This window comes from Amblyomma americanum, chromosome 4 (genome assembly GCF_052857255.1).
Source record: "Amblyomma americanum isolate KBUSLIRL-KWMA chromosome 4, ASM5285725v1, whole genome shotgun sequence".
Taxonomy (NCBI): Eukaryota; Metazoa; Arthropoda; class Arachnida; order Ixodida; family Ixodidae; genus Amblyomma; species Amblyomma americanum.
In genome coordinates, this window is record NC_135500.1 from 210,265,309 (window position 1) to 210,278,828 (window position 13,520).

The 13,520-nt window shown below is 47.5% G+C and overlaps 1 protein-coding gene across 3 annotated transcripts in view; it reads right to left on the reverse strand.

The window, feature by feature from the left end:
• Positions 1–8,192: 8,192 nt before the first annotated feature.
• The window catches only part of LOC144129242 (uncharacterized), a 51,473-nt gene continuing 46,145 nt past the window's right edge, over positions 8,193–13,520 (reverse strand). For all 3 annotated transcript variants that reach the window (XM_077663249.1, XM_077663250.1, XM_077663251.1), the window contains one exon: positions 8,193–13,183. In XM_077663249.1, the coding sequence (XP_077519375.1) occupies positions 12,687–13,183 (497 nt within the window). In that variant the 3' untranslated portion in view covers positions 8,193–12,686. The remainder of the gene's footprint in view (positions 13,184–13,520) is intronic.

A 13,520-nucleotide genomic window follows, 5' to 3' on the forward strand; every position in this document is an offset into this window, starting at 1 on the left:
CTTCCTGTCCGACTCGCCGTATGCATGCGAAGCGACAGGACAAATGTTTACCGAAATCGGGTGTCAAGTCGGGCAGTTATTTGGAACCTAGGAGCCGAATTCCTCCGCACAACAAAGTTTTTTTCTCTCTCTCTCGTAATAAAAGGCACGTCGTGATAATCGCAATCATCATCGTTTTTCAAGGATCGAAAACCCTCTCAGATCTGGTTTTCGTCCCGCTGGCTCCGAGCGACTTTGGCAGCTTTTGGGTACTACGCTACCATTTACGCACTTTCGAATACACTCTGGACAGGCGAAACCAGAACCTAGAATTTTTATGTCAACGCGCACACCCAACGGCTTTTTTCTCGCGGCTCACGATTACTTCTTTTTACGCAAAGAGGAACTTTTCCCACGGCCGGTGCTTCCGCGCCCCTCCTGCTTTGCTCCTCCTCGCACCGGCATCTTTCTTCGCCGCCCATTCCCCACCGCATTGTGTCGCCTCATGCGCTGATCATGTGTCCACCCACTTTTGCATTCCCCACCATAAGACGGCGGCGGCCATTAAGGCCACCGAACGCGGACATTCCCTTCCTACCTCGCACCCCTCGCCTCCCTTGCGTTTCGTGGCCTCACGCTCTAATGAAGAGCGCAAACGGTGCCTAATTGAGGAGGCGGCTCTTGCCTTTGATCTCTCGAGTCGTGTGCGCGTATGCATGCGTGTGGTAGAGAGCGGAGTTGAGTGGGAGGGGGCAGTCCGGCGGCCGGTGCTTCTGCTGCTGCTGGCTGGCGAGCGCGCAGCTATAGAGCCGGCTTCAGCACGCCTGACTGTGTCTCAAGAGGGCGGGAGAGCTTCACACTTGCGTCCAACTTGGTGGGGTCAAGGAGATGCTCCTGCGCGCTTGGCGATCGTACCGGGCACGCCAGGCTCGAGGGGAGAAACTGCGCGGGGGGCAGACGACGATTGTCTGGGTGGCTACCGCATTGCCGGTGCATGCGAGAGGCAGCCGGACTTTTGGAGGATGCTGGCAGCGCCTTCTCTTTTATCTTCTTACAACGATAGCTGCGCAGGGTAGCGTCATCGGCGTTAAATGCATCGCAGTCAGTGACGTATCTCCTCTTGAGGTCAGTGAGATAAGATAGATAAGCTAGATAGATAAGATAGATAAGATAGATAGATAGATAAGATCGATGTATAATATCGATAGATAAGATAGCTAGATAGATAAGATAGATAGATAAGATAGATGGATAAGATAGATAAGATAGATAAGATAGATGGATAAGATAGATAGATAGATAGATAGATAGATAGATAGATAGATAGATAGATAGATAGATAGATAGATAGATAGATAGATAGATAGATAGATAGATAGATAGATAGATAGATAGATAGATAGATAGATAGATAGATAGATAGATAAAGAGGAGGAGGGAAAAGCAGGGATGTTAACCAGAAAGGGGTTCCGGTTGGCTACCCTGCACTGGGGAAGAGGAATTAGGTGACTAAAAGGAGGAAGAGAGAAGGGAAAAAAGGCATAACACACACACGCACAACGCTGTCACAATTTGTCACTCAATCCAGTCGCTCTCAAGTAGGCAATTGAGGTCAGTGAGAATGCTATTAATGTACCACGGTGAGTGGCAGTTGCCGTACATATGAGATTCGGGAGTCTATTGTAGTGGCGCTCTCATGAGATGGTGGCAAAGGGGGCGCAGTTTTATGACCGTAAATGATTTCGCTTCTTCCCCTTTGAGATGCGCGAAAAGTTTAGGAGGTTATTTTCTCATTACTGTGTCGCTTTTTTAGCCCATCAGGCAGCCTTATCCGCTCAGTCTTGCCTCGTAATTTCACTTTCATCCCATCAAAGCTACGGACGTGTGACTGCCTTTTCTCTATCTCTCACCATTTTTTTTAGTTTTTAGTCTTTAATGGGGTAACGTTTTCACAGTGCCACTGACCAGTATGGCTGTTATGTGCTTGGGACTCTACCAGCTGCGGTCCGAATCCCTTGCAGTGTACTGCGCCACTCAATGAGGCATGTAGCACAACCATCGTTGCTCTCAATACTAGAGGGTTTGTTGAGGAAGACTTTGAACAGCTATGGGAACAGCTCTTGATTCGCAGGGGAAGAGCGATGCTGGAAGCAAGACAGATTTGCTAAAAACGCCAAGAGCAAATACGGTAGAATAAAAAAATCAGAATAAATATTTTTTGCGTAAATTTTCTGCAGTTGAGTTTTATTTAGAATCTGGATAAAAGCCAGAAAGAGATTTAATTCCTCTTAAATGAACTAATCACGCGCACAACCTGGACACATTACTTATTGTGTAAATAGTTTGTACATATTACTTCTCCCCCTGTCCTCTATTCCTGTCCCCTCACCTCTTTCATTTCATTTCTCCATTCTGCCTGCTGTCCTTTATTTCCGCTGCCCCAGCTCAGGTGCTTCAGTATCGATGGCAGATGCCGGGGCTAGCAAAAATCTTTTCCTTCCTTTTTACTATTATTTTTTAATAAAACCACTACCACTACCACCACCACTCTCAACCGCTAGAGCGTGTGTGTACAGAGTGTCTGTGTACTGAGGAAATTACCGACTCGTAATAATAATAATTGTTTTTTTGAGGGGAAAGGAAATGGCGCAGTATCTGTCTCATATATCGTTGGACACCTGAACCGCGCCGTAAGGGAAGGGATAAAGGAGGGAGTGAAAGAAGAAAGGAAGAATGAGGTGCCGTAGTGGAGGGCTCCGGAATAATTTCGACCACCTGGGGATCTTTAACGTGCACTGACATCGCACAGCACACGGGCGCCTTAGCGTTTTCCCTCCATAAAAACGCAGCCGCCGCGGTCGGGTTCGAACCCGGGAACTCCGGATCAGTAGTCGAGCGCCCTAACCACTGAGCCACCGCGGCGGGTCCGACTCGTACGCAAAATTGAGTTTTCTCTCTCTCCTGAAGGGATAAAAACTGCAGGGGTTAATGTGCAGTGAGCACTGCACAGGTTCGAGCAGAACTACGTGGAACTTGCTGTTCGGTTCAAAGGGGTTACCCACCGCCGTGTAGAAAAAGTCACGAAACATCTTTCATGCTAAACCTTTAGTGATAGTTGCTTGTGCACAATGCCTTCAAATCAAATAAAACCAGTTTACTCAGACATGAACATGTTCAGAAAGAACATGCCCACGGGATGAGGCATAAGCAAGAAGCTAATAGCATACTTCCTGACGAGGCCTCACCCCGGGTAACACATCAGTGACAGAAAGGTGAACAAATTCATTTCAAAACAAAAGGACAGGCTCTGTTAAACACGTACAGCGTTTTCTCTATGAATATATTATACGCAGAAGATGCGTTCTCTGTTTTAAATACATCAACCCAGATAGTTTCAGACATAAGCCAACAAAATTTGGCAGTGCTCTTTTGGTCATAGGTTATACGTATGTAGACAGAAGTGTCCCGTTCCTTCATATGCGAAAAAAAAAAGTGCCGAGAAAGGGAAGATGATCGCTTATTCCCGAAGAGAAAACACCGGGTCTGGCATTACTGGGTAAAAAGATTTGTGAAACATGCATCGAGTATGGATTCCGTCCGACAGATTATTCTAGTGGACATGTCAATGATGTTCTCGCAGGCATAAGATAACATCATTTCCATTTATAAGATTTGCGTCGGATTACCATTCGTAATATCGATATTCAGGTCGCCTAGTAATATAACATGCATTTTGTGTTGACTGGTGAATTCGAAGAAAGTCTCAACAAGCTGAAAAAAAAAACACGGCCGCATCGCTATGAGGGGGACAGTGCACCACCAGTAATACCTATATTATGATACAGTATGATAACTTCAAAATGATCAGTCACAAGTGAGAAGTTGTTCAGTATGTCAAAGCGTAGGCAGTTCTTTACGAACAGACATACTCCCCCTCCGCGTTTGTTTACTGTAATACTTCATAATACCCTGCGAGTGGTATGACATCCTCATGACAGCTGAACCAAGTTGCCGTGAATGCCAAGAAGTCAAATTTGTACACTAGTGATCTCATTTCGACTTCAATACATTCGATTTTATTTTTGAAACTCTGAGCATTTAAATGATAAACGAATAGAGACTTATCTACAGAGTAGCTAGCAGCTCTGACTGAGTCATTATATGACTCAGTAATGAAACAAGGCATGGAAACGAAAGGAGGATCATCGTATAAAACCTGCTTACGAGGCCAGATTACAGTAGCTTATTCAAATCTTCCTCGCATCGAGTCCTGATGGCATTTGCACCTGCTTCTTTTCGAGCGTAAACTTTCCCTTCCTTTGTCCAGGCAAATTCTTTTTTCTTTGGCTGCACATTTCGCAAGCCACAACAGCTTTTTGTTTAGAGTAGCCAAGTTGTCAACAAAGTAGACCTTAAGGCTTGTACGCTTTGCCATCCACGTTGTTTTTGTCGATCTTGTCGCAAACCTGATTAGTACAGCCGGCACCGTGTTTGGTCGAGCGGGCAGACGATGCAGACCTTAAATATCGCTCTCTGTGAGGCATGGCAAATTGAGCTGATTCGCAAGGTGATTCAATTTTGCCACCAGATATTCATTTGCTGATAGGCATAATCCGCGAATTTCCATGTTCTGGCAGCGATTGTATCGTTCCCTACCATTCAGTTCAAGTTACAACTTTCCAATTTCATCTGTGTCACGTTTCTTTTAACACCGATCTCTTTTTCACGCCTGTCTGATGCCGGAAGCAGCTGATCACAAGTGTCGGACATGCGTCCAGCAGACACTTCGGTGTTGGTTACAGCTTGTTTTAAGAATGATAGGTCATCCAAGTTTGCTGAGAGAGTGGCTAAGGTTTTGCTTGTCTCAGCAAGTTGCTGAGTCAAAGCAGGGGAGGAAGGACTTGTATGGGGCCCTTCGTCGGCGCGGAGATTTGGTAAACGACATGGTTGGTTTATGCGGGTTTAACGTCCCAAAGCGACTCAGGCTATGAGAGACGCCGTAGTGAAGGGCTCCGGAAATTTGGACCACCTGGGGTTCTTTCACGTGCACTGACATCGCACAGTACACGGGCCTCTAGAATTTCGCCTCCATCGAAATTCGACCGCCGCGGCCGGAATCGAACCCGCGTCTTAGTAAACGATATGTTGGGCATCTCATGGTTTTTCTTTCTTCAATGTTCCTCTTTTTATACGCATGCCCACTGACATCAAGCACATTTACCCAGGTGGTAATTAATACTGGCGGCAGACTGCACATTCTATCATCTCTTCTCCAGCTTGAAAAAAGCTGATAGCAGGAAAGGCATGCATCATCAGGCAAAGTTGACATGGCGACGAAACAGCGTAAGGGTACTACATAAGACTTCCGCGACTAAGAGGCAGCAACAGCAGCGGCGGTGGCGCAAAAAGATACAGCACAGTAAAGCAAGAAACCAACCTGTAACATGAAGGCAGGTTTTTAGGTTGCTGGTCGATAGCCGTGGCCGCCACCACTAATGCCAGACATGCGAAGGGATGCTGCGTTGCATCTGGTTTTTGTAGGCGGAACAGGGTGCTACCACTGAAATGGCTGCACAGATTGTCTAGTGAAGTTGGCAGCCATCGAAAAGACTGGCCATCCGTTGACACTGTAATATTGTCACGTAGTGGCGGCAATCCGGAAAGCAGAACGATAGCGAAATGGCGCCTAAATAAAATCTCTTTGTTCGGGCTGACTTGCGCCCACAGTGGACTGAAATCACTCGGCGGCGGCGTAGCAGCAAGCGCACTCGGCGGTCGTCGAACGGAATGGCCGCCGCTCCCGGCCGTGCTGATAGCGAAGTTTCAAGATGAAGCGTGCAAAGTTACTAGAACATTCTGGAACGAGGTAGAAGCGGCTCCGCCTGGATGCGATCAATCGATATAAATCTGGTCGCGTTTTACATCGCAAACAGAACGATAAAGCGGCGTGACGACTGTTTTGAAGAATGAACAAACAAACACTACAAAGGTTCGCGGCAATATGAAGGCAGGCTTTTAAGCTGCTGGTCGATAGCCGTTGCCGCCACTGCTACTGTCAGGCGCGTCACTCACTTTCAACCAGGGAAAGAGCAAGCGTGGCTAACGGACGCAGCTGTTATCACTTTACTTGTCCGCTCCAGCACAGGAAAGCGCATAATGCTTTGATTAGAACCAGTCTTGTTAGGGCTATCGGGAATATGGATGGATGGATGGATGGATGGATGGATGGATGGATGGATGGATGGATGGATGGATGGATGGATGGATGGATGGATGGATGGATGGATGGATGGATGGATGGACGGACGGACGGACGGACGGACGGACGGACGGACGCATGGATGGATGGATGGATGGATGGATGGATGGATGGATGGATGGATGGATGGATGGATGGATGGATGGATGGATGGATGGATGGATGGATGGATGGATGGATGGATGGATAAGGCTGAACCCTTTAAATGGGGCGGTCGCTCAAGCCATCTAGCCATGACTCGTAAAATTTTGCTCTTGTCTTGATTTTCGCCACCAGATAACCTTCGCTTAATTACTTCTGCCCGCTTAATATCCATTTTTCCTTCACTGTCCTTAAAACCCCAATGCTTTGAATAAATCAGCCCCGCTGCTTTCCACTGTAGGGTGAAGCCCTTTGCAGAAAAGTATCAAGAGTTGGGCCGTCTCCTCCTCCTCTCCACACGCACCGCACAACGTGTCTATCTCGTAGTACCTGACTCTGTATGTCTCAGTCCGCAAAACTCCCGCCCTGGCCTCGAACAAGAAAGAGCTTCCCCTACAATTATCATAGATATTTTCTTTGCCAATTTCCTGCTTAAAGATCCTGTAGAAGCTTGGGCAAGTTGGTGTGACATGGTTTTTTCAGCAGCGCAGGGGACAAAGGACCTGACAAGTGCACAGTCACGTCATTTGTCCCCTGCGCTGTTAAAGATCCTGTATGTTCCCAGTGCCGATTTCGTCAGCATCCACCGAGATGTGACCGCCGCGGCCGGGATCGCACCCGCGTCTTTCGGGTCAGCAGTCGGGCGCCGTAACCACTCAGCCACTGCGGCGGCGAAGTGGTCGGTGATATGAGGCCATACGGGCATATGTGCCTTATGCCCATATCAGTCCTGGTTAGGTTAACGGAACTTGAATCACTTGAATCAACCTCGTCACTTCGGCCGATTCGCTGTCCTCAACTGCTTTTATTCTTCTTTGCTATCAAATGTCATCTTAATTGACCATAACTTATCAGTGTTGTGTAATATACGTCCTGCCCCCCTTTCATCCCTTATTCTGTACTCATGCTTGCGTTTTTGTTCTGTCTTTATTATAAGAATCACAGCGTACGAGTTAAAATCGTTTATCGTACCACACGTTTTGTTTTCGTGCATGTAACGCAGATAAAGACCACTAATCATTGCGTTGATGTCATCCAGTAATTTGTGTGTGGAGTTGTGTGCGCGCATGCGCACGAAAGGTTTACGCGCTGGTACATATGGGCGGTCCGTGTTCCTCGTCGAGACATCTAACTCGACTTTTCGTCTGCTTTAGTTTCTTTATTTTTATTTTTTGCTATGCAGTCCTTTTTCGATATGCGTGGCTATGCGCTTTTGCGTCATAAGGTGTCTCCCATGAGCACCTCACCAACTCTGCGAGCATGTTATTCATGAAGCGTAACTACGCCAGCAAAGACCGCGCAACGTTCTCGGCAGCTTCGCCTGGCTGCAGTTTCAGGGTGTGCGGCTTCGTGAAATGTGAACACACATGGAGATGTGTTTATGCGATGACCTTTATTGCCAAGTGAGAAAAACCCGAGTGACGAATGACTGCGACCGGTGTAACGTGCCGAGGAGTAGTCAAAGTTGTTTACCGTTAGTGAGTTTTGGGGCAACACAGAATTCCCAAAGCGAAACGGGCCCGCGACAACTGAACCTAGTGCAAACGACAGCAGGTGAACATGGTATATATGTGATTCTGCCAGCACGCTGTCCTTTTTCTTTTTTTGCTCATTGAATATTCGACAGAATACGAGAACAAGCGGTTAGAAAGGCGCAACTACACCTTCAACAAGACGAATGTCTGTCGATTCGCACAGTGAGCACTCTCTTGCGAAGAAGCTCCGTTAGCGACATTCAGTGCGTTCACCGGCAGCCGAGCGCCATAACCACTCAGCCACCACGGCGGCTGCTGCGGCAGAAACAGAGACGATGTAATCAATAAATACGGTTTTATTTATATCACAAAGGCGCGACAGTGTGCAACAAACTCTGTTGAAATCGACACCGACTTTGGCATCGATGACGCCCCAGCAACTGCGCGTACTGAGGACAACCTTGAAGATACACTAAGAGCGCTAGTGTGCAGCACAAATTAATAATGATACTAGGAACTGGCTTACACAAGCTCTGTGCCAACTTGCAGAAGCAAAGAGAAAAAATAAAAGGGCGCTGCACGCGATGGCGAGAGATTCTGTCGCCATTGCGCAGAAGGTTAGGCTTAGTACATACACAAAAACACGCTTAAATCGCATTCTGTCCTTGCAGTTGCGGCTTTCGAAATATAAGATATGTCGTTTACATCTATAATCTTTTGTACTTCCGCCAAGCTTGGCAGATAATCGAAGCGGCCATCTGGGCAAAAAAAAAGCGCAAATATCAGCGCTTTTCGCAGGTTATATCGCACGAATTCGGCCAAAACAGGCGATAAACATTGTCTTTTACCGCAGTGCAAAACAAATGCGCAACTCAGCGTGAAAGGCAGTAAAATAGCACGTTTGCATACGATACATTAATGGTATTGTCGGATGCCGCGATGAAGCTACAGTAACCAAGACTAAGACGGAGGCATATCTTATGATGCTTTAAGTCCTTTTAACATAAATTCTGTTCAGTGCTTAGTGTCTGATTTGTCCTGTCCTACGCTCACGCAGGCTCCGCATGGGAGGTAGTAATTTGCTCATACGCTGAGATGTCCGAACTGGTTGATATGCTCGGGAATCAAAACGTTAGGAATTTAGAGGGTGATGTTGCAGAAGGCTAACGATTTTAAAGTCTTAAGACAAGCAATAAAAGATTGAAAGTTTGGGCATTACAATAAGATGGAGCTCCAGCCTTGGAATGTAAAGTGCGAAGTGAAGCTCTCAACAGTTCTTGTGAGAATGCTGGAAACAGATAACACAAAGGGAGTCACTGGCCGCGGCTGCCACAGAAACTGCATGGCAAAAAACAACCCTGAAAATAGGAGACACTCAGCTATCTCTGAGCATCAAGGGCAGTGTAACTTTGGAAAAAGGAAAAGAAATTTTAAAAATGATAACAGCGGTAAGAAGAGATATGGAAGGCGGGGGAGGGGGAGAAGATACAGATGCACAACCTTGGAGCAACAGTTCTGTCACATAGCAATGAAAAAAACAAGAATCTTTGCATAGGGCACAGTCGAAGGCATTGCAACAAGGTAACCTCGCTTGAAGAAAGAGAAACAGAGCATACACGTCAAAAAGAAGCGACACGGAACACTGCATACTGTGCACTGGATCACAAATGGGCAGAGCGCGCACCGTGTAAAACAAAACAAAACAAAACAAAAAGGAACCCAGGGGACACCGCGTAGAACAGCGTCTTTGATCAGCGCCTAAAATGGCACACAGTCATCAGCGGCGTGACGAGGAAGACCGCGAGCAGGAATGAAACCTGTCGTTTCATATTACTATCACTGGCGAAGTTGCCATTCAAGAAGACAGCCCGCTTTTTTGGTTTTGTTCTTGAAATGGCACTTGCTGAAAGTACCAGCGATATTGCTTTTCTAGTATTCAACACTAATCGCAACAGATGGCGCCACACCACCGGCAACGTGCTGCAATATATGGACCGCCTTTCTCAGGAACAGTCGACACCACACTCCACAAATGTTTGCAGAGCTGGAAGTGAAACATGGTGGCGATATCATAAGTCACAGATTTGAAGCAAAAGTGCTCGTGCTTCCGAGACCGCTTAGGTTACGTACGAGGCTTGCGTGATTCGTCGTCAAGTGCGAATAATGTTCGAAAGAGAAAAATGGCACTCCGCAGATAGAGCAGTCCAGAAAAGACCGCGCCTGGCTTCAATTGCCAAACAAACGGGAAAACTGTGCATGAGTTTGGGAACACACGATACTGCTTACCTATAGGAAACAAAGGAAAAATTCACAAGCTTGTGTTTTTGTAAGATGCCATATCATCCGCGTTATTTTTCTTTCAGCGTAGAGGAATTTTCTTCAGGATGAAACACTCAACTCTAGACCACAATGACACACCATGTTTCTCTTGCGTTTTTGTGTGGACGCAACGCAACTGAACACTCGAGACGCCTATCGTGCGTCATGCTGACTTAGAACATAACTTCACCCGAAACTAGGAGTCCACAGCCGGCTGAAAAAGTTGAGGGACGAGTAAAGCCGCGAGATACAAGACTTTTCTTACAGCCTAGGCCATACTACAGTCGAAATTGCTGCGAGCGAATGCCGCCTGAACTTCGTCAAGGTGGCAACAAAAGTGTGATAACTAATCTTTTCCTAAACTGTGGAAGCCAAATGTACTAGTAGGATCGCGTGAGCTTCTAGTGCACCTTTGGGAAGCATGCTCCACTCATTTCTGGAAGCCTGCTAATTCCTTTTGCTTCAGTATTTACAATGCGCGCGTCCGGGCAGTCTAGGTGTAGTTATTCGCAGCTAGCGAGCGAGTTTTGCACCTGCACATAGCACATAAATAGCGTGCCCACTGCGAAATAATTCCCCAGCCGTGCGGTTCACTATAAGGCATGTACAGGCCACTCTGCATTGCAAGGATGCCAACAGAACACCGGAAGCATCCAAGCTGCCTACAACGAGCGCAGCAGCCTTTGTTATCTCTACGGATGTGACGCGTGCAGGGGGAGCGATGTGTGACTGAGTTCTAGGTGCAGTATAGTATCAAGATATGTCTGTGCGGTCCGCGCACACGGTCGTCGTGAAACACTATCACGCAGGTCTGGAAAGATACAACTGCGCAGAGAACGGTCACAAAGCTGAATAGAATAGAATAAAATACAAGGGTGACTGAGGCTTCTTAAAATGCTATAGCGGTGGTCCCGAGTCGAACACTTACGAATGGTGAGGCGTACGTTTTCTCTCGCTCACACTTTCCCTCCCTGGGGACACCCCTTCACCTCCACCCACTCATAGTGACCAAGCATATTTGCGTGTTTCTCTTCGTGAGGGAAGAAATCCCAGCATTAAATGTTTTTGCACGTGAGGACAAGAAGCGTGAAGAGAACACTGCAGATTCCAATTAGTGCTCAAATTTCGAATCCTCAGTTTCATTGCTCCTAGCAGCTTTCAATGTAACCAGCTGTAAAACAAACACTGACGCTTCTAGGCAGGTAGAGAAGCGTAGAAAGGTATTGCTCAGCGCTTTTAGTGCAAAACAAAAGATGCCACTTTCTATTGCGAACAAACGCTTCTGATGGCACAATGCAGTGAATTAGATGCTCACATTTCTGAAACGAAGAAGTGAATCTTATGACGTTCTTAAGCAAGATGCAAAGGAGGCTCACTTCGCTTGCTTTTCATCACTTTAAAGTACAATGTGCGAAGATGAGAGAGCAGAAGATCTGGGGCTGGTTTGAAGGGGCATTTTCTTGTTCTGCAGTGCACACTTTTCAGGCTGCTGATTCTTTTTTTCCACTCAGGCGAAGCTGTACCATCTTCTACGCGGGAGTCGCATTCGCTGTATTGAACAACCCGACTGGCTTCAGGTGCCAATCTCAAATGCAGTTTCTATGAAATGCACAACATACAAAACTCACTTGACAGGCGGCAAAAGCACAGCAGAGAAGCACGCTTACTCATTGCAAGGGCACGAAGAAGAGCAAAGTAAATATCTTAATCCCATTCAAAACAGGAGGGCCCCCAAAACGCGATGACGAAGGTGACAACGAAGGTAACGCCGCGGGAACAGGCTTTCTGAATGCAGACAAAAGATTACCGTCTAATGGCGTTGCAGAACTAGCCTGCAGAAAAGATAATTTTCTTTTGAGCCTTGCAGAACAATGATAGCGTCTACACCGAAGCTTATGCAGGGGGGCTGTGACTCGGGCGCTCCTTGTACTTGATCCAGATTACTAAACCCTTCGTTCAACTCATATAGCCCTAAACGTTTCAAGAGTAATATACAAGAAATTAACGTCACGACTAGAAGCTCAGTAAAGTGGCAGTCATAAAAAATTTGTTTTCGCTTGATATTGCTTTCACTGCATTGTCTGCCCCCTCCCCTTTTTTTAACATTCTGTATTGAATGGAAGCGGATTTGTGTGGAAGCGGATTTGAAGTTTAGCCACAATGAAAGTTTCATTTAAATCAGGGTGGGCTGAGGCACAGAATCGGTGTATACGATAACGTGATGCCATTTTCATTTGACCCATGACTTCAGGTCCTTTCCTTATCGCCTTCGTCCTTTACCACCGTTCGTTTCTGGATCCCCCTCAACTCAGGTACCGTGTGCCATCGACAAACTGGCAGACACTAGGCATCAACAGGACAAGGTCTCTTTATGTTTACATCACATACACTCACACTGCCGCGAACAAAAAAACAGGCACACGGTGCGCGTTGTACGCACACTCACATACACAGACACACACACACCACAGTTGCCAACGGCCGAAAATGGCGGGCAACGAGTGGCCAACAAGCTAGGAGTCCGCAAACCCCGAGCTGACGACCCTCTTCAGCACCTCCATGAAGAGCGTCCTCTCCTGGCGCTCAGAGCGGAGCCGCAGTTCGCGCTCCTGGCGCTCGATCTCGAAGCGCGCCTTCTCGAGGGCGAGCCGGTCCTCCTGGAGCTTGAGCTTGGCTCGCTCCAGGTCGAGCTCCTCGCGGCGCAGCTTGAGCTCCTTCTCGCGCACGTGCATCTCCTTGGCCTGGCGCGTGAGCAGGAACGAGACCACCTGGCTGGGGAAGTCGGCCGCCTTGACGTCGCCCATGGCGGCGGCCATGGCGAGCTCTTCAAGACCTCCGTCGTCGTCGGTGAGGCCGCCGTTGATGCCCGCGTCATTGCCGTTGCCATTGGCGTTGCTGCTGATGGAGAAGGCCGATGGGGCAGTCATGCGCGCGCGCTTGGCCGATGGGGCCGTGTGCTCCTTCGCAGAGGGCGTGCCGTTCTGCGTCTGCTGCTCGAGCTCGCTGCCACCTGCGTCCAGAACACTACAGTGAACACAAGACACGGCACAAAATCGTGCGTTTAAGCTGTTACTTAATGAAATAATGAATGTGAAAATGAAGGTTCATCTGCAGAATAAAAGCCTACAGATATGCTGCGCACATCCGGACGATACATATACAGAAGCACAGACGAGCGCACACCTGTTCCTCTTTGTTCTTTCTGCTGTTCTGAGCATGCTAAATCCTGTTGTGCGCAGCTTTTCTACATGAATGTAGACCAACCTTCCGGTCCGGAACCCTTCTAAGCTACAGCGGCAGTGCCTTGCTCGTTGAAAGCAATAAATCAGAATATCTGGGCTGAGTTT